This window comes from Procambarus clarkii, chromosome 36, assembly GCF_040958095.1.
Source record: "Procambarus clarkii isolate CNS0578487 chromosome 36, FALCON_Pclarkii_2.0, whole genome shotgun sequence".
NCBI lineage: Eukaryota > Metazoa > Arthropoda > Malacostraca > Decapoda > Cambaridae > Procambarus > Procambarus clarkii.
The window spans coordinates 31,558,924-31,584,958 of record NC_091185.1 but is presented as its reverse complement, the minus strand read 5'-3'; the positions used below and the strand labels follow the sequence as shown (position 1 = coordinate 31,584,958).

The window sequence follows — 26,035 nt, the reverse complement described above, 5'->3', positions numbered from 1 at the left end:
GAGCCATGTTTTACCTCTTTCTGCTGATATTATTGTCAATCTTGTTAAGTTGTGCATTAAAGAATGTAAATTTACCTTTAATAATGAGTATTATTTTTCAGACTTTTGGAATGGCAATGGGGAATCCTTTATCGTATTTCTTTCAAACTTGTACATGGAATTCTTCGAAAAGAAATTTGTTTCAAAAATAACTCCTGGAATCATTCCATGGTTTAGAGATGTTGATGATGTTTTGTGTATATGGCCTTCAGATGTAAACACAGACGAATTTGTAGCCAAACTTAATGACCAAGTCACCTCTATAAAATTTACTATGGAGACTGAAATTGATAAATGTTTGCCATTCTTAGATGTTCTTATTCATAGGGAAGATTCTTCACTAAAGTTTAGTGTTTACAGAAAACCTACGAATAATTTATCTTATGTTCATTATTTTTCTGGGCATAGATACAATGTGAAAAAGTAAATTTTTTCTTCAATGTATCTAAGAGCTCTTCAGGTTGTGAGTCCAGAATTCTTAGACGAAGAGTTTAAGAATATTGATTTGATTGGTCTCAAGCTTTGTTACCCACTGAGTTTTTGGAAGTTTGCCGTAGCAAAGCACGTCATACATATAATAATACATGCAGTGAAAGAATTCGCCCAAAGAATGTGTTATGTTTACCATATTTCTCTGGGTTTGAGAATATTGTCATGGCCATGAAACTTTTTAATAATGTTCAGCTACGAAAATACCGTTAGTAAACTATTAGTTAGGAACAGCCCTCGTAGTGATAATTGTGTCATTCATAAAATACCTTGTAAAGACTGTAATAAGTTCTATGTTGGGCAAACATCTAAAGATTTGAAATGTAGAATTTTGCAACATAAATACTCTGTTAGACATGGCCAATTGTCTAATGCTTTGTTTGTTCATATGTCAGAAGATGCTCACCAAATTGATTGGGAGATGGCTTCTTCAATAACGAATTGTAAAAGCACCTATAACAGAAACAATTGAATCTGCTTTGATACAGATCACAAAAGAAATTTGAACATTAGCGGTGGTCTATAAAACTTAGATCCATTTTTAATAGATCAATTAAAGGACGATTTAAGTAAGAACATTGGAACACATTTGTCTCACTAATTCATTGTATATATTTACTATTTTATGCTTTAATTATCTATGTGTGGGCCTTTCTGTGGTTGCTGCATCAGATGGGCCAATAGGCCGTCTGCAGTGTCCACGTATTGTACCTCACCTCACTCCACTATTCTCTCCTGCCTATTTATGTCTAGTATTCGATCTGTAAAAACACTCCTTCTGAAGATGTATTAATATACGAAAGTACTTAAGGAAATTCCTGTTTCATTTTTCCTCCGTGGTCTGACATTGTCACATTTATATATATATATATATATATATATATATATATATATTTGTGCATTAATTGGCTGTTGATTGCTGGTGTTGACTTCTTGATGTGTAGTGCCTCGCAAACGTCAAGCCGCCTGCTATCGCTGTATCTATCGATGATTTCTGTGTTGTTTACTAGGATTTCTCTGGCGATGGTTTGGTTGTGGGAAGAGATTAAATGTTCCTTAATTGAGCCCTGTTGCTTATGCATCGTTAAACGCCTAGAAAGAGATGTTGTTGTCTTGCCTATATACTGTTTTTTTTGGAGCTTACAGTCCCCAAGAGGGCATTTGAAGGCATAGACGACGTTGGTCTCTTTTAAAGCGTTCTGTTTTGTGTCTGGAGAGTTTCTCATGAGTAGGCTCCCTGGAAACACAAACCGTAACTGTCTCTATTTTCCGCTTGTTACAACTTGTAATAAAGTTGTTACATCTTGGCTTAACGTGTTTGTGACGTATTAGAACGTTGTTACAACTCGCTATATTGGTTGTTATAACTGATTAGGAGGTGTTAAAACTCGTTCGAACGTTGTACCAACGTCGTAGTTTCGGTGTGTGTTTGGCGGGCTGGCCGTTTTTCTGGTTTTATAGTAAATCGTCAGTTGTATCCTCTGATTTTTGTCTGTAGGGATAACGTTTCTATTAACAATATCTTTCAGGACCCTTTCCTCCGTTTTATGAGCTGTGGAAAAGAAGTTCCTGTAAAATAGTCTAATAGGGGGTATAGGTGTTGTGTTGGTTGTCTCTTCAGAGGTTGCATGGCGTTTCACTTTCCTTCTTATGATGTCTTCGACGAAACCATTGGAGAAGCCGTTGTTGACTAGGACCTGCCTTACCCTACAGAGTTCTTCGTCGACTTGCTTCCATTCTGAGCTGTGGCTGAGAGCACGGTCGACATATGCGTTAACAACACTCCTCTTGTACCTATCTGGGCAGTCGCTTTTGGCATTTAGGCACATTCCTATGTGTATATATATATATATATATATATATATATATATATATATATATATATATATATATATATATATGTATATATATATATATATGTATAAATATATATATATATATAAATATATATATATATATAAATATATATATATATATATATATATATATATATATATATATATATATATATATATATATATATATATATATATATATATATATATATATATATATATATATATATATATATGATGCACAACTCTCCTAAACACGAGAGTACTCTCGTGTTTAGGAGAGTTGTGCATCAAGCATAGACACAGTGTTCTCCCATATTAACAGGGACTTGATGAAAAACGTAAAAATGACCCCTCTCTTGCTCTAGTGTTCTTGGGAGATGGTGGTCTTTGGTGTGTATAAATACTCCGAAATTACCATCTCCTTTAAAGGTCTGAGCGGTGGTGCAGTGGGTTAAAGGCGTACCTGTTATGCCAGTTGCTGGAAGGCTTCTGTGCTGGCTAGGGTTCGAGTCTCCTGGTGGGAAAGTGTTCTAAAGTTGTATATATATATATATATATATATATATATATATATATATATATATATATATATATATATATATATATATATATATATATTAAATTTTAATTAATTAAATTTAAACATAAATAATTGATATGTTAACAGAAATTATCAAGAAAGAAGTGGAAGTATTGATGGAGGTTGTGAGTAGCAGTGCGAGTGTTGTGTCTCTCCCACAACCTGGACACAACATTCGTGGACACCAGTCTGGAAACACCACCTTCCAGAGAGACAGGTATTTACCATTCTCGTTGTCATCTCTGCATGCATTCTAAACTTCATTCAAAAACTCTTTTTTAATTTACTCAAATCATACACTTGATTAAGTTTTTAAATTTTTATAAAAAAATAATATTCTTTCGTGATAGATATAAAATTAAGAATCTTTCAGCATTCATTACATAGGAAACTGTTTTATTTTTCACCTTGGCAAAACGAAGATACAAAATCAGAATAACAATATCCATTCATTCAACCTACCCCATCATATTTTTTCTGTGAAATAATGCCTGTTGTTATTGATATTATTATATATAAGTGTTTTTCACTGAGTTCTTTGGAAATGTATACTATAAATTATATTGAACTAAAATGTGATTGAATTAGGCTGCAATAAATGTTAAATCAGATTTAAAAGTAGCTTTTGCAAGAAATATCTATGAGAACTGTACTTTATTCAACAATAAAAACATAAACCCTTATCCCAACATCATGGTACATATAGAGGTTCTTTTCACCATAATATATAAATGGTTTATTTATGCATTATTATTTCGGTGAGGCTTAATTCAGTGAGGCTTAACAAAAATAACCTAAACAGACGCTAACCATCCACGTTTCTGTGTTCGGCAGAAATTCCCATCGAGTTATCCAAAATGCCACTAAACCATTTCTACTGGCACATGTTGTAGTTAGGAATGTTGAAATAAGCTAGTACGTATATCATGAAAAGCACTAAGTCATGAAGACTATAGAGCATCCTATGTTCTGATGAATAGGCATAAGAACCTAAGTATTGGGATAAAAACCTACACATGTATACTTGTGAAATTTATATAAGGAATTTACACCAAGTCTTTCGCACTTTCCCGAGTGATTTGTCTATGTCTGAGTGTGTGATTAGGACGAAACATACATCACAACGTCTAATCTCAATCTCAACATACATCTCAACGTGATTAGACGTTCAGATGTAAGTCTCGTCCTAATCACACACTCAGACCTTGATAAAGCACTCAGGGAAGTGCGAAAGACTTGGTGTAAATTCCTTACATCAAGTCTGTCAGGGAGGAAGCATGACTGTCAGAGCGACAGTCAAGGATTAAGCATGAATGTCAGAGATACAGCCAAAGAGGAAGTATGACTCTCAGAGAGACAGCCAAGGAGGAAGCATGATTGTCAGAGAGACAGTCAAGGAGGAAGCATGACTGTCAGAGAAACAGTCAAGGAGGAAGCATGACTGTCAGAGAGACAGTCAATTAGGAAGCATGATTGTCAGCGATACAGGCAAGGAGGAAGCATGACTGTCAGAGATACAGTCAAGGAGGAAGCATGATTGTCAGAGAGACAGTCAAGGAGGAAGCATGACTGTCAGAGAGACAGTCAAGGAGGAAGCATGACTGTCAGAGAGAGACAGTCAAGGAGGAAGCATGACTGACAGATGTAGTCAATTAGGAAGCATGACTGTCAGAGAGACAGTCAATTAGGAAGCATGATTGTCAGCGATACAGGCAAGGAGGAAGCATGACTGTCAGAGATACAGTCAAGGAGGAAGAATGACTGTCAGAGACACAGTCAAGCAGGAAGCATGACTGTCAGAGAAACAATGAAGTCCTGACAATAAAGAAAAGAACTCTGTTCCATGATATGGTCATGAGATCACCACGTGTTGCTGATACGTAGCCTAGCCAGTGCTGTTTCCCCAGCCCATCCTGCTAAGGTTTCCCAACGTAAAAAACACGGTCGTACTAAAGTTTCCTCTCCTAACCTACCAGAGGACCCAAAACACAAAATGGGACAGTATGTCAATTTATCGAGCCAATACCGTTTCCTAGTACGACAGTTTTTGGTCAGTTAAATTATACGTCGAAATGCAACGTTCTGTTAGGAGATCGAGTTGGGTCCCCACCGCCCATTGCAGTAGTAGGAGGCCCTTGGAATACTTAAAATTTTATAACGCACAGTTTGTTATCTAAAATACCCTGCCCATCTATTGTGTCAATAATTGTGGATTTCTTTATGAATGATTGAGAGGAAACCTGTAAACGTAATACCTTATTGGGATACTAGATGATTTACCCGGAAGTGCCCGGGTCTCTGTTTTACTGTCTCCTTCCCCTCCCTCTCTCTTCACCTCTCCCTCCCTACCTCTTTCCGTCATTCCTCTCCCATCCTCTCACCCCCTTTCGTTCTCTCTACGTCCCTCATTCCTGTTCTTTCTCTTCCTCCCTTACCCAAATTTCATCTTCCTCTCCCATTTCCTTTGAGGATCTCTCTCCAGACATCACTCCCGATCTCTCTCTCTCTCTCTCTCTCTCTCTCTCTCTCTCTCTCTCTCTCTCCAAATCTCTTTCCATCCATCCTTCTCATTCCCTCTTCCTCCAGTTCTCTCTCTTCTTCCTACCTCCCTCCCTCTATCACCAATGTAAATTTACATATTGTAGTATAATGCATGTATTAGAATATTATTTCATCAATAAAACATCCAGTTTGATTACACAAGTCCTCAGCCAGCGTCTCTGAGACCTATAATTCGGCTTATGGCACACAGATAATTATAAGAAAATGTTATAAAAGATCAATTACTATTTAGAATTTATTACATAAATATAAGTATGGCCAATTACATTATCTATTTCCCCTTTTACTCAAATCAGATAAGAGTTACCTTACTCTGACTGTCTCTTCAAGCCAGGTTACATGTGACACATTTCCCGTTCACCGTGGGCCATACCGGTCTGCCTCTTGGACTATGACTAGTTCATACTTGGACCCAAACTGGTCCATATTTTGACCCAACTGGTTCATATCATGGGCCGAACCCGGTACACATAACTTAGCTTGACATTTAAATACAAAGTCAGATTCTTCTAACGTTCTTAACCTAAGAGTTCGACTTTACACCGTCGATAGAACTATCGCATCCCGGCTCTCGGACCTTTCTCTTCCCCGGTCGTCGAAGTGAGGACTTCAATTCAACTCGAAGGTTCTGTCTTGACTGACACAGTTGACTTGTCACGTCTCCGTCATGACATTATAGACAAAGAACCAGAGGATTGGCTAAGGCCGTTAATCAAGTGATTAACGAAGGCATCAGCCACACCTTCAATCACTGCAGGCATCGTACCCAGGGATTCAACTGGAATTTCCTTAAGGAAATCTACCCTAAAGATTTATAGATCTGTTTTTTACTGCAGCACACAACATTATAGTCTTCCATACTGCAGCACAAAACATTATAGTCTTCCATACTGAAGCACAAAACATTATAGTCTTCCATACTGAAGCACAAAACATTATAGTCTTCCATACTGAAGCACAAAACATTATAGTCTTCCATACTGAAGCACAAAACATTATAGTCTTCCATACTGAAGCACAAAACATTATAGTCTTCCATACTGCAGCACACAACATTCTGATCTTCCATACTGCAGCACAAAACATTATAGTCTTCCATACTGAAGCACAAAACATTATAGTCTTCCATACTGAAGCACAAAACATTAAAGTCTTCCATACTGCAGCACAAACACTCTAGTCTTCCATACTGAAGCACAAAACATTAAAGTCTTCCATACTGCAACACAAACACTCTAGTCTTCCATACTGCAACACAAACACTCTAGTCTTCCATACTGCAGCACAAACACTCTAGTCTTCCATACTGCAGCACAAACACTCTAGTCTTCCATACTGCAGCACAAACACTCTAGTCTTCCATACTGCAGCACAAACACTCTAGTCTTCCATACTGCAGCACAAACACTCTAGTCTTCCATACTGCAGCACAAACACTCTAGTCTTCCATACTGCAGCACAAACACTCTAGTCTTCCATACTGCAGCACAAACACTCTAGTCTTCCATACTGCAACACAAACACTCTAGTCTTCCATACTGCAGCACAAACACTCTAGTCTTCCATACTGCAACACAAACACTCTAGTCTTCCATACTGCAGCACAAACACTCTAGTCTTCCATACTGCAGCACAAACACTCTAGTCTTCCATACTGCAACACAAACACTCTAGTCTTCCATACTGCAGCACAAAACACTCGTCTACCCTTCTCACTTACTGAGCTTGGTATGCCTACCACAAGAAGTGATACCTGCTTGATGGGGTTCTGGGAGTTATTCAACTCCCCAAGCACGGCCAGAGACCAGACTTGACTTGGAAGAGCTTGGTCCAACAGGCTATTGCTTGGAGCGGTCTGCAGGCCCACATATCCATCACAGACCATTTGGTCAGTTTTTTTTTTTTTTTGAAGATAACTATTTAGTTTTCTCTTGAAGATCTCCACGGTTGTTCCGGCAACATTTCATATACTCGGTTGGAGGATGATGAACAACCGCGACCTCTGATGTATATACAGTGTTCTCTGATTGTGCCTATGACACCCCTGATCTTCAATTGTTCAATTCTGCATTGTTTTCCATATCGTTAACTCCAGTAAGTCGATATTTTACTTAGTAGATTTAGGACCTGGCCCTCCAGAATTTTCCACGTGTATATTATTTGATATCTCTCTCGTCTCCTTTCTAGTGAGTACATATGAAGAGCTTAGAGACAATCTCAATAATTTAGTTTTTTATCACGTCTATTTATGCCGTATATGTTCTCTGAACTCCCTCTGTTTCAGCAATCTGCCGTGCTCTTAAGGGGAGAAGTGAGTACTGAGCAGTATTGTAAGACGGGACAGCACAAATGATTTGAAAAGTACAACCTTTGTGATGGGATCCCAGCAACAGCAATTAGGCATCACTGTAGATAAATTGTACACTATATGTCACACATATTATATCGTACATCTGGCAACTCAGCATGCTAATACCTGTGATCATAGGCTAGTCATTCCCAGACACTGGAAATTATACAACAAAACATGTATCTACAGCTGTAATCATTTATTATGTAGTTCTAAGATCAATAAAAGTTAGCTGTCCAAATATCGTACCTCAATTCACACATCTGACAACTCAGCTGGGGATTAGTCACTATATTCTTAGGGTAAACATTCCTTGACCTCGAAAAAATACACAAAAATCCTAATATTAATCCACAAAATTAGTTATCCTGTTTTTCCTAACCAAAAAAACAAAATTGGAGCACTACAGACACACGCACTTACATACATATATTTGCATACATACATACATATGTACATACATACACGGAAATACAATACAATTGGAGACTTTACAATACAATGTAATTGTAAACGATACAATTGCATACAATTGGAAAATGAGTGCCCAAATGAGCCACAGAGATATTAGAAAGAATTTTGTTAGTGTCAGAGTGGTTGACAAATGGAATGCATTAGGCAGTGATGTGGTGGAGGCTGACTCCATACACAGTTTCAAGTGAAGATATGATAGAGTCCAATAGGCTCAGGAACCTGAACACCAGTTGATTGACAGTTGAGAGGTGGGACCAAAGAGTCAGAGCTCAACCCCCGCAAGCACAAATAGGTGAGTACATACATACATACATACATACATACATACATACATACATACATACATACTGTCGGGGTGTGTGGCTCTCTCTCTAGCCAGTCAATCACCACCAAGTGCAGGCGATGAGTCACAATAACGTGGCTGAAGTATGTTGACCAGACCACACACTAGAAGTTGAAGGGACGACGGCGTTTCGGTCCGTCCTAGACCATTCTCAAGTCGATTTGTGATGAGGAGGTTGAGACAGGCAATAAACAAGCAAGAGAGAGCTGAGGAGGAAAGTAAGGTGTAGGGGATAGTAGTAATAATGAGAACTGCAGAAGGCCTATTGGCCCATACGAGGCAGCTCCAATTATAACCACCGAAGGAGATAGTAATAGGAATAAGAAGAGGATAGCAAGGGAGTGTAGGAGAAGACAATGAACAGAAGAAGGGGAGAAGAGAGAAAGAAAGGAAAGAGAAAGAAAGATAAATGGAAGGGGTAAGCTTATGTTAAGTCACGTTTGTTAGAAAGATTAGAGCATTTGAGTATATACTGTGAAAGGGAAGAGTCCACAGCAACAAAGCCAGGACTCAAGTTCATGTTGGGTACATTGTGTATAAGAGCCGATTCTACAAGACGGCGTCTGTGTAGAGTAGAGGCAGGAAAGATTATTTTGGAGGAAGACCAATCAATGGGATGATTAGAATCCCTCACATGGCAGAAGAGAGCATTGTTAGTGTCTGCAGACTTAATACTTCTCTTGTGTTCTTTAAGTCTGTCATTCAGTGTACGGCCAGTTTCGCCAAAGTATTGGAGAGGACAAGACGAACTGGAAATAGAGTAGACACCAGCAGCATTAGAAGCAGGAGGAGCAGTGTGAACTAGATTGCTACGAAGTGTGTTAGTTTGTCGAAAGGAGAGTTTAATGTCAAGAGGACGAAAGGTATTGGTAAAAGTTTTGAGTTCAGATATGAAGGGAAGGCATAGTACAGTACTACTAGTGCTGGAAGCAGGTTTAGGATGAAAGAAATTTCGTTTAGCTTGAGAGTAGGCACAGTTGATGAAATGCAAAGGATAACCAAGGCGAGAGAATGATTTGTAGATAAAGGCAATTTCAGAATCAAGAAACTGAGGGTCGCTGATGCGTAGAGCGCGGAGGAAGAGAGAGACGAGGACACTGTTCTTAACAGAAGGAGGATGGTAGGAAAAGAAGTGAATGTACATGCCACTATGCATGGGTTTACGGTAGACAGAGAAAGAGAACCCAGACACAGAGCTGTGAACATGAACATCAAGAAAAGGAAGGAGGGAATTAGTTTCCCACTCAACTTTGAAATGGATAGAAGGAGCCAGATTGTTAAGAGAGGTGAGGAAAGGCTGGAAAAGATTAAGGTCATAAGGCCATAAAGCAAACAATGTACCCAACATGAACTTGAGTCCTGGCTTTGTTGCTGTGGACTCTTCCCTTTCACAGTATATACTCAAATGCTCTAATCTTTCTAACAAACGTGACTTAACATAAGCTTACCCCTTCCATTTATCTTTCTTTCTCTTTCCTTTTCTTTCTCTCTTCTCCCCTTCTTCTGTTCATGGTCTTCTCCTACACTCCCTTGCTATCCTCTTCTTATTCCTATTACTATCTCCTTCGGTGGTTATAATTGGAGCTGCCTCGTATGGGCCAATAGGCCTTCTGCAGTTCTCATTATTACTACTATCCCCTACACCTGACTTTCCTCCTCAGCTCTCTCTTGCTTGTTTATTGCTTGTCTCAACCTCCTCATCACAAATCGACTTGAGAATGGTCCAGGACGGACCAAAACGTCGTCGTCCCTTCAACTTCTAGTGTGTGGTCTGGTCAACATACTTCAGCCACGTTATTGTGAATCATCGCCTGCACTTGGTGGTGATTGACTGGCTAGAGAGAGAGAGAGAGAGCCACACACCCCGACAGTATGTATGTATGTATGTATGTATGTTTGTGTGTATGTACTCACCTATTTGTGCTTGCAGGGGTTGAGCTCTGACTCTTTGGTCCCGCCTCTCAACTGTCAATCAACTGGTGTTCAGGTTCCTGAGCCTATTGGACTCTATCATATCTTCACTTGAAACTGTGTATGGAGTCAGCCTCCACCACATCACTGCCTAATGCATTCCATTTGTCAACCACTCTGACACTAACAAAAAATTTTCTAATATCTCTGTGGCTCATTTGGGCACTCATTTTCCAATTGTATGTAATTGTATCGTTTACAATTACATTGTATTGTAAAGTCTCCAATTGTATTGTATTTTCGTGTATGTATGTACATATGTATGTGTGTATGCAAATATATGTATGTAAGTGCGTGTGTCTGTAGTGCTCCAATTTTGTTTTTTTGGTTAGGAAAAACAGGATAACTAATTTTGTGGATTAATATTAGGATTTTTGTGTATTTTTTCGAGGTTAAGGAATGTTTACCCTAAGAATATAGTGACTAATCCCCAGCTGAGTTGTCAGATGTGTGAATTGAGGTACGATATTTGGACAGCTAACTTTTATTGATCTTAGAACTACATAATAAATGATTACAGCTGTAGATACATGTTTTGTTGTATAATTTCCAGTGTCTGGGAATGACTAGCCTATGATCACAGGTATTAGCATGCTGAGTTGCCAGATGTACGATATAATATGTGTGACATATAGTGTACAATTTATCTACAGTGATGCCTAATTGCTGTTGCTGTGTAGGAATTACCCAGATTTAAAATGGTAGAAGAACTGCAAATAAAATTATAAAAATGTATAAATTGCATATTCTCTAACACTTGGTGTGGTTAGCCTGGGTGATAAAGTTAGGCTGCAGTGCGATTGTCACACTTCTGTGTTAATGAGAGGCGAAAGTAATCCCTCACCGGAACTGTTTGTGACGCCATGGGCGTCTAAAGCAACGGTTCCTATTGGTGAAACGTTGCGCCTTAGAATTGGTGGTGTGGGTATTAAGAACATAAGAATGATGGTAAATGCAGAAGGCCTATTTTGTCCATACGAGGCAGCTCCAATTCATATCTATTTATTTATTTATTTATGCATATACAAGAATGTACATTGGGAATGTGAGGATACATAATATGGTAATTACAGTCTTGTAAAGCCACTAGTACGCGCAGCGTTTCGGGCAGGTATCTTCGGGCAGATATCTACCCAATCTCATTTATATTGTTACGGAAATCTCATGCTTAGGCAAGGAGATCCTGCCTATTCCTTTACCGCCTATTCAACAACATATCATCATAATCAAGTATAAGAAATGAACAACTATAATCCGCACTCAGAAGCCTGTGTCGGGAGCAGACACCGCCCCCCCCTCTCTTCCACCCTCAAGTACCCGAGACGCCAAGACAGCTGTCTGGGGCCAACTCCACTCGCTGGTCAACCAGCCTAACCACTTGTTTGAGATAGTTACATGCACATCAGTGCCACCTGTTGCAAACCGTACATTAATGCTCGTGACACGTAACAGCAACAAAATATTGTAGTCTAGGGACATTTACCGATGCTGCAATCTCAAGGTGTGTCACCAGTATAATCCCATGGTTTGTACAGGCAAGAATAAAAGTAATCACCCCTTTAGAAATAAGTAATCACACATAAAAATAAATGTGTATTATAAATATACTTCAGTTAATTATCAGTATTATATATCAATCAACAGATGGGTAATCACATGTAAATCAATGTAAATCAAAGTAAAATTATGTCTCCACAGACTAACATACTACAACAGAACATAATAGATATAATATAACAGCACTTAACTCCTAGATGTGATCCTTCCTGTGTCCAAACAGTTACTGAATAATTTTCTCATGGCGGAAGCCGATCTCGCTTCTGCACAACATTTTGAGTGACAGTTTTTAATTAATATAAATTTTACTTAAATGGAGCCATATAATGGGAATTAATTAACTACATTAAGGAATGATCAGATTTACATGCATAAACAGAAGTAATGTAGTTATTAATATAATAGTTATATAATTATAAAATAAAATGAAATTGCTGGCACCTGCCCAATATATCAGGAAATAATATTCCACAATATTGCCGTCTAGATGAACAAATAATAACAGTTTCCCACAGTTTTGCCACAAGCTGATCAGTACAAAATATAACTTTCTCACGGGAAGCTGACTAGCTGACCACCACACCCAAAAATAATAATGGTTTCACACGGTTTGGTCCACCCACTGATCATTACCACAATATAACATATCAGCACATACAAAGTAATGATATAAGCATACAAGTAATGATACACATATAATTAATGATATAATATATAAGTAATTATTTATTATTTATATACGTATCCACTAGGGGTACGTAACACTTCCACCTCCAAGAAAAAAAATGCAATGGATTGAAGATCAATGGCATTTTTTCTGAAGTAAAAATGTTAAGTAAAAGAATATTGCACTCATGGTACATCATATTCAAAACTTCTGGACAAACCATCAGCAATGACATTCTGCCTTCCCGGAATATGTTTAATCTCAACATTAAATTCTTGTAGATACAATGACCAGCGCAGAATTTGTTGGTTCTTGATTTTCATCATATTAATGAATATTAGGGGATTGTGGACAGTAAACACAAGCACCTTATTACCTGAAAGGTTAATTTCAAATTTCTTGATTGATAATATGAGACCCAACGCCTCCTTTTCTACCACTGAATAGTTCTTCTGGGCTGAATTAAATTTTCTAGAGTAATAATATACAGGATGCTCAATATTATCTAGACCAACTTGTATAAGCACAGCACCTATTCCAACATCTGAAGCATCAATATGTAAAACAAAAGGTTTGTCAAATTGGGGACTAGCAAGAACAGGTGTCGTTGACAATATACCCTTTAAGTTCTGAAATGAATTCTGGCAATCTTGAGTCCACTTAAACTTTACTTGCTTTTTCAACAAATTTGTCAATGGGGCAGCAACTGTCGAAAAATTTCTACAGTACCGCCTATAGTAAGCACACATACCGATAAATCTTTGGACTCCCTTCTTACTGGTTAACACTGGGTAGTCCACAATGGCTTGTATCTTATCTTGTAAAGGAATTATCTTACCTTGTCCTACTTCATGCCCAAGATAGGTTATAGTCCCTCTTGCCCAACTACACTTATTCATATTCACTGTTAAATTGGCGTTTTTCAACACCGTAAATAATTGCTTAAGGCCTGAAAGATGATCTGCCCAATTCTTACTGTATAAAACAATGTCGTCAAGGTAGGCCCTACAATCTGGTACATCCTTGAGTAAGTTCATGAGTCTTTGAAAGGTGACAGGTGCATTCCTCAAACCAAATGGCATGACATTGAATTCATATGCACCATCAGGTGTAACAAAAGCAGTGAATTCCCTAGCATAATCAGTTAAGGCAATCTGATAATATCCCTTCGATAAATCAAGTTTACTTACATAATTAGCATGTCCTATTGATTCAATACACTCCTCCAACAGTGGTAATGGAAATACATCAACAGTAGTGCTCTTGTTCAGTTTACGATAATCTACACATAACCTCCAGGTTCCCCCGGGTTTTGGCACTAACAAGCACGGAGAGCTCCAAGTACTTTGACTTGGCCGAATGAAATTATGCTGGAGCAGATAGTCCACTTCTTGTTGTATAATTTTCCTCTTTTCTGGGTTCACTCGGTAAGGATGTTGTCTAATTGGAGTGCTGTCCAGAAGCTGAATGTCGTGTGTGATGAGGTGGGTCTGTGTGGGAACCTCCCCAAACAGAGATGTATGGTTGTCCAGCAGAACCTGGAACTCATCACGTTGCTCCTCCTGTAAATGACATAGCATCTCCCTGCCATTGGAACTGGAACTGAGAAGTTGAATATTAACATCATTTTCTTCACTACAATTTCCCTCAGATGGTAACTCTTCCCTAATAAAACAAGCTACCACTTCTGGTCCAACATAAGCGTTTAACCTGGTAATATGCACATTCATTTTATGTTCTGAAAGAGTAGGGTTAAATATTTTGTAAGTTAGGTCTCCCACCTTCTCTACCACTTGGTAGGGTCCGTCAAACTTATGGGACATGGAAGTCCCCAAAAGAGGTTTCAACACCAACACCAAATCTCCGATAGCAAACGACCTGAGTTTAGCCCTGAACTTTTTGTCTTATATTTGTTTCATGGCTTGTTGAGTCTGTTCCAGATGTTCCTTCGCCAACTCTCGAGCCTGACACAACTTGTCTTTGACCTCACTCAAGTACCAACCACTCTGATGAACAGAGACATCTCCCATCAACTTTTCTTGGAGCATTTTTAACGGACCTCTCACTTGGTGACCAAACACGAGCTCAAAAGGTGAACACCCCAATGACGCTTGTAACCCTTCTCGGGCAGCAAACAGCACAAAAGGGAGATTCTCATCCCAATTACGTGGATAAGTTTCTCCTGTCGTCTTTAACATCTGTTTCAACGTTTAATGGAAACGTTCAAGCCCACCTTGGCTTTGTGGATGATAAGAACTGGAAAATGTGTGCTAAATCCCTTTGGATTTGCAGAAAGTTTTGAAAACCTTAGAACAAAAATTTCCCCCATTGTCACTCTTGATAAGGCATTCCGAACAAGGAGAAAAATCGTTCAAGACACTTGATGAGATTATGTTGTTGTTGTGTTGATTTAGGGGCGACGACGATCATGGGATCGGATGCGCCCCGGCTGCCCGATACCGGGAAATAGCGAAGGGATGGGGTCCCTATAGTCTCTTCAGGCCATAGACCCTACAATCTCCTCAGGCGACAAATTTTACAGTCTCTTCAGGCCGCGGACATGACGGATGAAGCGGAAGGTATGGCGAAGGATGTCATGACGGACGTCTTCGTCTCTCGCACCTGCCCCGTCAAGGAGAACGGGAACTGTGAGGCGGGGAATATTCAGCCTACGAACGGAACTCTGTAGTCTGACGCGAGCGCTATGAAATCGAGGGCAGTGAAGTAGAAGGTGCTCCACTGTATCCTCCTGGGTCGGACACCACTGGCAATATGGGGAATCTACCAGCCGTAGACGATGGAGATGTGCGGCCAGGCAAGTGTGCCCAATCCGGAGACGAGTGATGGCAGTGTCGAGGAGTCGAGAATGATGACGAGTCCATGGACGCGGGGAGGAATCCTCCCGTAGACCCGCCAAAGAGGAGGACCTGAGTGCTGGCTCCATCATTGCCTCCCAACTCACGAGGCAAGCCGCCCGGAGTTGCGGGAGAATTTCGGAAAGGTCTAGAGGCACATTTGTAGAGTCATGGAGAGCATGCGCCATCCCTGCTGCTGCGTCGGCTACCTCATTGCCTTTAATACCGACATGTGACGGAACCCATTGGAGATAGATGGACCAACCTGGAGTAACAGAGTATGACAGCAGTTCTCCACGGATCTGTGACACAGTATGACGATGGACTCGTGGACGCCGAGATGATATCAGATGTAGGGCTGTGATTGAGTCCACGTAGAAAACCACTGCAGAGGGCCCTGAAACTTGTCGAAGGAGTCGTAAGGCTAGTAAGATTGCAAACAATTCCCCGGCCAGGCACGAATGAGCAGGGGAGAGTTTCCACGTCTGACAGAAAGAAAAAGGAGCAAAGTATGCTGCCGCAGATGTAGATGGTGGTTGATCTTTGCGGGACCCATCCGTGTAAACCTCTAAGTATCCAGAGTATAAGGAGGCTCGTAGGTCTGCAAAAATTAAAGGGGCCAAACCCTCTAAATCTCTCTTCCGACGAGGAGGCTCGGAAAAGTCGACAGAAACTCGAATGATCTCTTCTGCCCACGGAGGCACCGGTGAGATGATTGGGCCGGGGGTGAGTATAGGGACGGGAAGGGAAAACTGTGAATATGCATCCAAGGCCCGGACGACGAAAGGCAATTGACGGCGTCTGGAGTGTCCAGCCGGCACATTCCACCAGTTAGCCTCGAGCTGGAGGCGAGTAAGTGGATGGGTAGCAGGGAGACGCACTATCCGTTGAAGTTGGCGGCAGTGGGTGAGAAGACGTTGAAAGCTCAGGGGCCATAGCCCCGACTCGGCATGAAGAGAAAGAACTGGCGAGGAGGGCATAGCTCCTAACGCTGAGCGAAGGGCACCATTTTGAATGGGATCCAGCCTTGCCAAGACAGATGCTGCTGCTGAGCCATAGACTTCACTCGCATACATGATCTTGCTACGAATGAAGGCCTTGTAGAGAGCTAGGAGCGACTCCCGTGAAGCCCCCCAAGCCGCACCAGAGACCCGTTTCATGATGTTCACGCGACGAAGGCATGAGGCCCGAAGGTAGTCGACATGGTGCTTCCACGTCAGCCGAGGGCTATCTAGAACGACCCCCAGCCACCTGTGTTCGGTAGCGATCGGGAGACGACAGCCCCCGAGGGTCACCACTGGCTGGTCTGGTAAGCGGGTCCAGGTGAAGCTCATGACGCAACTTTTCACAGGGTTAATGGAGAGCCCCTTCCCCAGCACAGTTGCTGAGAACACAGTCACGGCATTTTGCAGGGAGCCTTGTGCCTCTAGGAGAGTGTCACCATCCGCCACGAGGGTTACATCATCGGCATAGGCTAAAACCTGGACCCCCCGGAATACAGGGAGATCAGACAGAAGAATAGAGAATAGTAGTGGGCTCAGAATCGCTCCCTGAGGGACACCACGCGAGACAGGGCGGGACGTAGAGACGACTCCACCAACCGCCACTTTGAATGAGCGGCCCTGTAGATAGTTTTGGAACCACCTTAACGCCGGACCCGAGAGACCTAGTCGAGCCAGACTCTGAAGGACAGCAGAATGAGAAGCAGAGTCAAATGCACTCTTGATATCGAAGAATGCTGCAAGGAGCACTCTTCTCCGTCGATAAGTGTCCATTATTCGATGTTCCAAGGAGAGGAGGCAGTCCATCGTGCTTCTTCCCGGCCGAAATCCACTGATACCCTCAGGTAGGAGACCTGAGGTTTCCACCACCCATTGTAGCCGGGTGTGAACAAGACGTTCCATCAGTTTCCCGAGACATGGAAGCAAACTTATGGGCCGATATGAAGTCGGGACAGACGGATCCTTCCCTGACTTGGCTAATGGTAGAAGAATGGCGTGTTTCCACGGGGCAGGAAAGACACCAGAGGACCAGCAGGCGTTGTAGAAGTAAAGGAGGTGGGACTGAAAGTTCTTGGGTGCCCTCCGAACAAATTCATATGGGACGTTGTCTATCCCTGGCATAGTGCCCGACCTAGAGAGTGACAGAGCGTCCTTCAGCTCAACAGATGTAAATGGGCGATCCAGGTCCTGAGCTAGTCCTATACCCTGTCGGGAGCCCCAACCTATGGAACTCACAGAGAGGAGCGGGGAACGGTAAACATCTTCAAAGTGGTCAGCCAAGAGTTCGGCTATTTGTACTTCCCCTAGGCCCCCATTGCCACTGGGGTCTCTGAGTGGGATGGTAGGCCGGGAGTACCTACCAGTCATCTTACGAACAAAGGCCCAGGCTCCCGCAGAGGAGGAGTCGAATCGGAGAGAGGCACAGTAATTAGCCCAGGCCTTGCGTTTGGCAAGGAGGACTGTTTGTCTACACCTGGCATCCGCCCTGCGGAAGGTCTGCCGCTGCAGTGGAGTAGGGTGGCGCCGCCACGAATTCCACGCACGTCGCCGGTCCAGTACTGCCTGCCGACATTCAGGAGTCCACCACGGTGCCCCACGGCGGGAAGGATTGGTTGTCTGGCCACTAGTCCTCTGAAATGCAGAGAGCCTACACTGAAGAGGGACTCAGAGAGAGCATCTGCTGACCCATGGAGATCTGCAGTAACTGGGGGAAGGGTCAACCAGTCATCCGCCTCATAGCCATGCCACCCCTCTTCCGAGAAGATCCATTTGGATCTACGGGAGGTCAGAGCAGGACGAACAGTGCCCCCGAAGGAGATGACGATGGGCAGGTGATCACTACCCAGGTACGGCCCGGTCCATATCTGCGCCATCGTGAAGGGGCCTCTTCCAATGCAAAGATCGAGTGTTGAAGAATGGCCATTTAGTGGGTCTATCCGAGTTCCCAAACCTGGCGGCGTCAGTAAGGAGAGGTCTGGGGAGTCAAGGAGAAACTGAAATAGGGCTCGGCCAGCCATGTTGTGGTGGCGACCCGATAGCATGGGTTGCCATGATGAGTGCCGAGCGTTAAAGTCACCCATGACGAGGCAGGTGTCTGTGATCTGACCAAAATAGTGTTCTAGTTCCTTCTTCGTTACCGGTAGACAGGGGTTATACAGAACTCCAAAGGTGCCCCACCCATGGGAGAGGGCGACCTTCACTGCCATGAATTCTAAATGTCCACCCGGGAAGGAGTGAATCCGGAGCAAGGAGCTGGGAACTGAGTCCCTGACCAAGAGGGCAAGTCCCCCTCCACCTCGTACTGGCCGATCTTGTCTATAGACAGAATACCCCGGCACTGTGAAGGAAAGATCGTCTGTCAGCCAAGTCTCACAGAGTCCCACGATCAACGGTGGTGCGCTGGCGATAAAATTGCGTAAAAATTGCGTCTTCTTAAAAAGGGAGCGGGCATTCCAAAACACCACAGTATTCTCAGGATGGGGCGCCATTATCCCTGAAATACAACAGCTAACTTTTTGACCACCAGTGCACAGACGTCTCCAAAGGGGGAACCACTAGAAAAAGCCATAAAACCTTCATACAAAGTAAGTAAAATATGTGGTATCAATGACTTCTAGTCAAGAGGATGTTGATCTATGCTTCTCTCTGCCTGACGGAAGCGGTGGTCGGCTCGCGAACTCTCTTGACGGCGTCTGCGACTGGTGGGAGCCTCACTCTGGGCCTCATGTTCCCCCGGTGTCACAATCCCTTGGGAAAGTGCCTGGGGGACCAGAGGATCATCAGGGCTGTCTGTTGGAGCAGTACCTCCTGATCGATGGGAGTGTCGACGACGCCGGTGTTGGCTTCTTTGAGGAAAGGCAGGAGGGTGACGAGTGCTAGGCTCCGGCCGAGACTGAGCGTCCATGTCTGTATCCGTGGATGAGTTTCCGTCAATGTCAAGGCTACCCAGGAGGGAAAATCGATTAGCAACCTGGGCGTATGTGGCATGTGACTGGGACAGGCAAGAGCGTCTGCTAGTTCCTACTTGTGAAGAGGCCCGACCAGGGGGAACCTGGAGGCGAGAAGAAGCGATAGGCTGATTGAGGGTACGCAACTTCTGGAACAGCTCATGTCGAGGTGTCCCCGCTGTTTTGTGATCGATGTCCAACTGGAGGGCCTCAAGATATACAGGGCAACTCTTAGACGTAACCTTATGATGGCCATGGCATAAAAAGCAGCGAGGTGCAGCAGAGCACCCACCGTTATCTCTGTCTGAATGGCCAGTTTTGCCGCAGTTTGCACAACGTGCTGTATTACGGCAGGTCAGGCGACTGTGGCCCAATAGATGACAGGCGTAACATCGTAAAACAGGGAAATTGTAGGGCTGAACCTGATACGAGGTCCTGTGTAGTGCCACTCGGTCAGGGAGGTGCCCATCGAACTTTACACGGACCATGGATGTCGGCCCTGCTGCTCCGCGAATCCTGGTAACTTCCAATAATCTCACTGATGCACTTCCTAATACCTGCAGAGCGGCCTGGATGTCATCCACATCTACACTCTGGTCAATTGGGCCAATCTTCCCATACCGGGCCCGAGACTCCTCCTCCTGCGACAATACCTGTCGGCACCTGACAGGCCAGTCCCCCAACTTATTAATGTCGGATACACAGATGTGTGATAGAGCCTCCTTTCTGATATGTAGCTTCATTGCTGCACCCCTACCCAGGGTACGTATGGTCTCAGGCAGGCAATGTGGCCACAATGTGGAAGCCTCGATTGCTGCACCTAAGGTACGAGGATTTGCAAAGACGCACTGACCTGATTCTGACTGGATTAGGACTACCACAAACGAGGAACGGGGTACCACAAGACTAAGGTCTTCTGAAGGGGAGGATATCCTCTTAGCATCTCGCTCTGGGGCAGCATCAGCCGACTCATCTTCTAGCAGACGTTTTCCTCTCTGGGACTTGCTGTCAACATCCATGGCGCCCCCGCTCGGGGAGGCGTCCATTAGGGAGGCTCCGGCCTCCCCCGGTCCTGTGAGCCCCTGGGTAGCTGCAGTGAGCACACACTGGCCCAAAGAAGCCAGCTGAATTAAAGATGAGTTCCAGGTAAGGTGTGGAAAGAAAGTCCAGCCAGGAGCGTTCAATCCGCGCGCCAAGATGGCCGACCTTCCCGCCCGAACCCCCGACAGGAAACTTGATGAGATTATGAGTCTTGGTATTAAAGTATGCCTCAGGAAATCTCGTCGTCATACACATAAGAGTAAACATAAAAATGTTACCTGACTTAGTCTTAGGTAAAGGACCTACACAATCTATTACAACATGAGAAAATGGTTCATCAGGAACTACAATATGTTGCAATGGTGCTCTGGGCACAGATTGGTTTGGTTTGCCTACAATTTGACAGGGTACACAGTTATGACAATACCTGACCACATCTTTCTTTAGCTTCGGCCAGTAAAAATATTTGCACATTTTATGGTACATATTTGTGATACCTTGGTGACCTCCCATGGGGTCATCATGTGCAGCCTGCAGGACCTGCTTACGATAAACATTGGGGACAACTAGTTGGGGTCTGGTCTCACAATCATCTGATGAGGGAGTTTCCTTGGGTCTCCACCTTCTCATCAGAAGTCGATCCTTGAAAAAGAAACCCGTCCCTTCCTCCAATGCATCAACATTATCAGGAGCCTCAGAAATACACTCAAGTAAACTAGGACCAGTAGTATGTATAACACTTAAGGGCAATGACTCAGACTCAGTAGCAAGCGGGCAAGAACCTAGTAGCTGATTGATCAGATTTCCTGATTGATCAGAATAAATTGGAGCCATAGCTACTTCGGCCTCACTCTCGACAACTGGTTTAGTGGAGACAAGCAGGCAATGTACAGATAGTTCAGCCTCCACACCTTCACTTTCCATGTGGTTTAGGTTCGGCGGGGCTTCTACTACTGCCTCACTCTCATCATCCAGTCGAGTCATAAAAGAATCTTCAAGATCCACCTCCCACTCCTTTACTGAAGGGGTCCTGGTCTTGAGAACAGCTACCTTAGTGAAGACAGGATTACTCTCACCTGTTTTTGTCATTGATCTAGTTACAACACAAGCAGGGTATATAATGCCATCATCTGCTTCTGGTTGATCTAGTACATTATTGGGATTAATTAACATTATGGGGCACTTGGTCCCTTCAACCTTTCGGTTGCCAAAATCATTACCAAAAATAATATCTACCCCTGGAATAGGCAGTTGTTTACTTACACCAACATTACACCATCCTGAAGTAAAATTAGAATAAAGGTTAATTTGCATTAAAGACACCTGTTGCACACTACCTGCAATACCTTGGAGAAGCACAACTTCACCAAGATTTCGGGTGTCAACATCAGCAAGTACATTCTGGGCAATAAGAGACTGGGAAGCTCTAGTATCACGGAGTAATTGAACAGTCTTACTGTTCTTACCATCTTTACACAATAATTTACCTGTAGAAATGTATGGTTTAAATTCAGCCATCCAATGGGGATTGACTGTAGTACATGGAGAATTATTAGTTTGCAATCCTCTACTCATAATAAGACCAGTTGGCCGTAATTCAGGATACAAACTATAACAAGAAGCAATCACATGTCCTCTTCTTTTACAATGTGTACAATGCATGACATTGGACACACCTGTGGAACCAACTGCAGGTTTAGAATTAACATTACTAGGGTTAGATGGTCCTGGCAATGGAGTAACAATTTTTGGTTTTATAAGAGAAGAGTTCATGGGAGTAACTGGAGCACTAGGATTGGATTTATACTGATAAGGAGTTCGGTGAGCATTATAATTTACTCTACAGTTAAACTTAGGTGATTGGGCTTTAAACTGGGCCTTAGTCAACAACTCATGCTCATCTGCGAGCTTAGACAGCTCATAAATGTCTGTTATATTTTTGTGTTCTGCCATAAAAGTAGACAATTTGTCTGGGAGACATGACATCACTTCTTCTGTTATAAGAAGATTCTTAAGAGCATCATACTCGGTTATTGAAAGTGATTTTAGCCACATGTTGCAGTAATTAACTTTTAGACGGTTGAAATCGGCTATTGTCTGATCACTTACACTCTTTAGGTTCCTAAACTTTTGTCTGTGTGCTTCCGGATTTAATTGGTAAGCATTTAAGATGCTTTTCTTAACAAACTCATAGTCAAAACTATTCTCATCAGGCAAGGATGCAAAAACCTTCTGACTTCGTCCTTTCAGTTGACTTTGCATGATTGCAACCCATTGATCCCTTGGCCAGTTCATACTGACTGCAATCTTAGAAAAATGTGAGATAAAAACCTCGGGATCCTCCTCATTGAACTTGGGTAACTCTATGTATTTATTTATCCTTATGGGATTATTATCACTACTATTTGAAACATTGCTAGTATTACCATGCCCAGCTGCCAAACGCTGTGTTTCAAGTCTGTGGTTAGCCTCTGCCATTTGTTGTTGAATTTCTAACTGCTGTTTCTTAATTGCTTCTAACTGCAACTGTGCGGCAATCTCTATACGTCTAGTTTCAAGCTCCTTCTGCTGAGCTTCAAGCTCTAATATTTTCTGTTGCTTGCAAATTCATTTTCTTTTTCTTGAACCCCAAGTTTAGCATACGTTAATTGTGCATCTAACTCAAGACGCCTTAAAGCAATTTGCTCACTAGTCTCCTCCTTTACTTTCTCCAGAAATTCCTCTCCTAACTCATCATTTTCTACTAAATGTGTCACTATGACTGTCAGAATTTGTGCTTTAGTCATGTTATTTCTGACTGTTAATTCTAACTTTGTTGCCATATTTATTAAGGCAGACTTTTTTAGGTTTTTAATTCCCTCAAAGTCTGGATTAGCCAACAGCGACAACACTTGATCCTCCATGGTTAATTAACACTTGGCACTTGACTGACTAAAATAATTAACAGGGAGTTGCGTGGTGACCGCCGGCCAGGTCGGACGTTCCTGAGGTCTCTCCGCTTCTGGCTAGTGTTTACGTTGGGGATCGCTTGTTTGCCCTGCTGGTGGGGGTTTGCCACTGACAGGGTGACGTTTGCCTTAGCCATGGGGACGTCACGCCCTCCAATGAAGAGGACGCTGTCAGCTGGTCTGGCGGTTACGGTGCCGGTGGACCATCAATTGGTTGGTGTCGCCCTGGTGGACGTGCTGCATGTGCAGCTGTCGGACCTGGTGGGCATCCAGCTGCTTCAGGGCCACCGTGCTGTGGTCAAGTTCCGCCTCCAGGCTGCCTTTCAGGCGTTTCTCGAGCGGTGTGAGGGGCGTGTTTACCCTCTCCCTGATACTGCTGGCTCCGTTAAGGTAGTGAATTTTAGTGTCACCTTGACGTCTGTGGCGGTGCATGGTGCCCCCTTCGAATTTCAGGACGACTTTTTAACCTCCTGTTTCGAACGGTTTGGGACAGTGTTAAGTGTTCGATGGAATAAGGTCGTTGCCGGGCACTGTGTTGGTATGCTTGACGGCTCCCGCACCCTGACGATGTCGCTGAAGTGTAGTGTACCGTCGTCGATGTCCGTGTTGGGTTACACGCTCCGCTGCCAATACCGGGGTCAACCGCGCATCTGTTATCGGTGTGGTCACGAGGGTCATCTGGCTGCTGCGTGCGACGTGGGAGCATCTGGTCGGGTGCACGTTCTTCGTGCGGAGGATTTTCCGCCCCTGTTGCGTTCGGACGGTGTGGGTGCTGTGCTTGAGGTGCCTGACTGCTGCTCCGCCTGTTGAGGCTAGTTCTACGGCCCGTGCGACACGTCAGGTGACTGCTGTGGCCCCTGGGGTTGTTGAGCCGGTGTGTGGGGGTGTCGGGCCGTCGCCTGCGCTGCGTGTAGTGAAGGGTGTCCCGGTGAAGGTTCATGTCCCGCCCCCGCCTGTGGATGTGATACCGGCTCCCGGGGACGCGGGTTCTGCTGTTTTGGAGGGGGTGCTTCGGCAAGGTGAGGTGCCTGCCGTGCCTGTGTGTGTTGACTACTGTAGTTCTGCTCTTTCCATTTCTTTGCAGAAGCGTGCACGTCGGTGTTCTGAGGCTGTTTCCGTGGATGATGTAGACAGTGTGGGTGATGTGGCCTCTGTGGACTCTTCAGACGGTGCGGATGTGGCCTGTGTGGATGTAAAGATGGTGGCCGTGCCTGCGGAGGGGACTGCTGGGCGTGGTGTGGTGCGGCCTGTCTCGAAGCATTCGCGGCGGGCTCGGAGTGTGTCTCCCCTTCGTGGTGTGCCTTGGGAGGAGGTAGGGGAGTATGGTGCTCAGCTGGCGTCCCCCGCCGAGGATGATGGTGCTGTGCGGAGCTCCGATGTTGCTACCTGTGCCCCCCCTCCTGCGTCTCCTGCTGTTGGGTCCCCGCAGTGGGGGGTTGTCCCTGATGATCGGGACCTCGTCGTAATGTTGCGGAAAGATGTGCGCCGGGGGGCCTCGGCTCCTGTGCCTTGTAGTGGGGTCGCTGCCGCGCCTGCATCCCCTGCTGTTCCCCCTCCTTCCTTGCCTCGGTCTGGGGGTTGCCTAGTCCCGTCTGCTGGGGTCGTGTCCTGTGAGGGTCCGCAGTTGGGCCCTTATCGGGATGCCCGGGTGCTTCCGATCCCGTGGTGCTCGTCCACTATCTGGGTATCGTCAGAGAAGGAGTTTGTTTATAGGGTGCCGGATAGGATGTCTCAGCCGAGGGCACTGCCTGATGGCCGGCTGCCCGCCGACCTGTGGGTGATTTGGGAAGCGTACTGCTTGCGCTTTCCGATACGTAAGTTTCCGTAGAAGTATTAGTTCCCGTCTTGCGCACACGGCTACGCCGTGCCTGGATCAGCTGCCGCCATGATCATGACGCCCTGCCCCCCCGGTGCGGGGAGTCTCCCTCTAACGTTCGCCTCTGTTTTCGTCGTCACTCCTCTCTCTACGGCCCATCACATCTACCGCTTTTGACTTTCTTCTCCTCCTCACCATCAACGCGTCTCCTTACATCTGTCCTGGTGCAGTCATCGGGAGGGTTACCCCTTCGTGCAAACTGCACCTATTCTCAAGAAGATAATTAACAGAATGGTACGGCACTACACTTCACTTTAAATTGTCACGACACTGAAAATTTGCATGGCCTCACTGCACAAACAAAATATTGGATGAATTACCTCCAAAATCGTGAAACGTAGGTTACTTGTAACATAGGATGACTCTGGCATGGCATATTGCAAGTTTCTTAAACACACAGATTTCTAAGCACACTGGTACCTAGGAAGGCAAGGTTAGATTACCATAAGTTAAATATATGTGGGAACAATATCTACCAGCCAAACCCCCAAAATCA

General features: G+C 43.8%; 1 protein-coding gene across 1 annotated transcript in view; it reads left to right on the top strand.

Moving 5' to 3' along the window:
* The window catches only part of LOC138371631 (techylectin-5B-like), a gene marked incomplete at its 3' end in the record, with an annotated part of 122,696 nt that overhangs the window by 85,661 nt on the left and 11,000 nt on the right, over positions 1-26,035 (top strand). Inside the window, 1 exon segment of the mRNA XM_069336631.1 lies at positions 3,034-3,163. Within this exon segment, the coding sequence (XP_069192732.1) occupies positions 3,034-3,163 (130 nt within the window).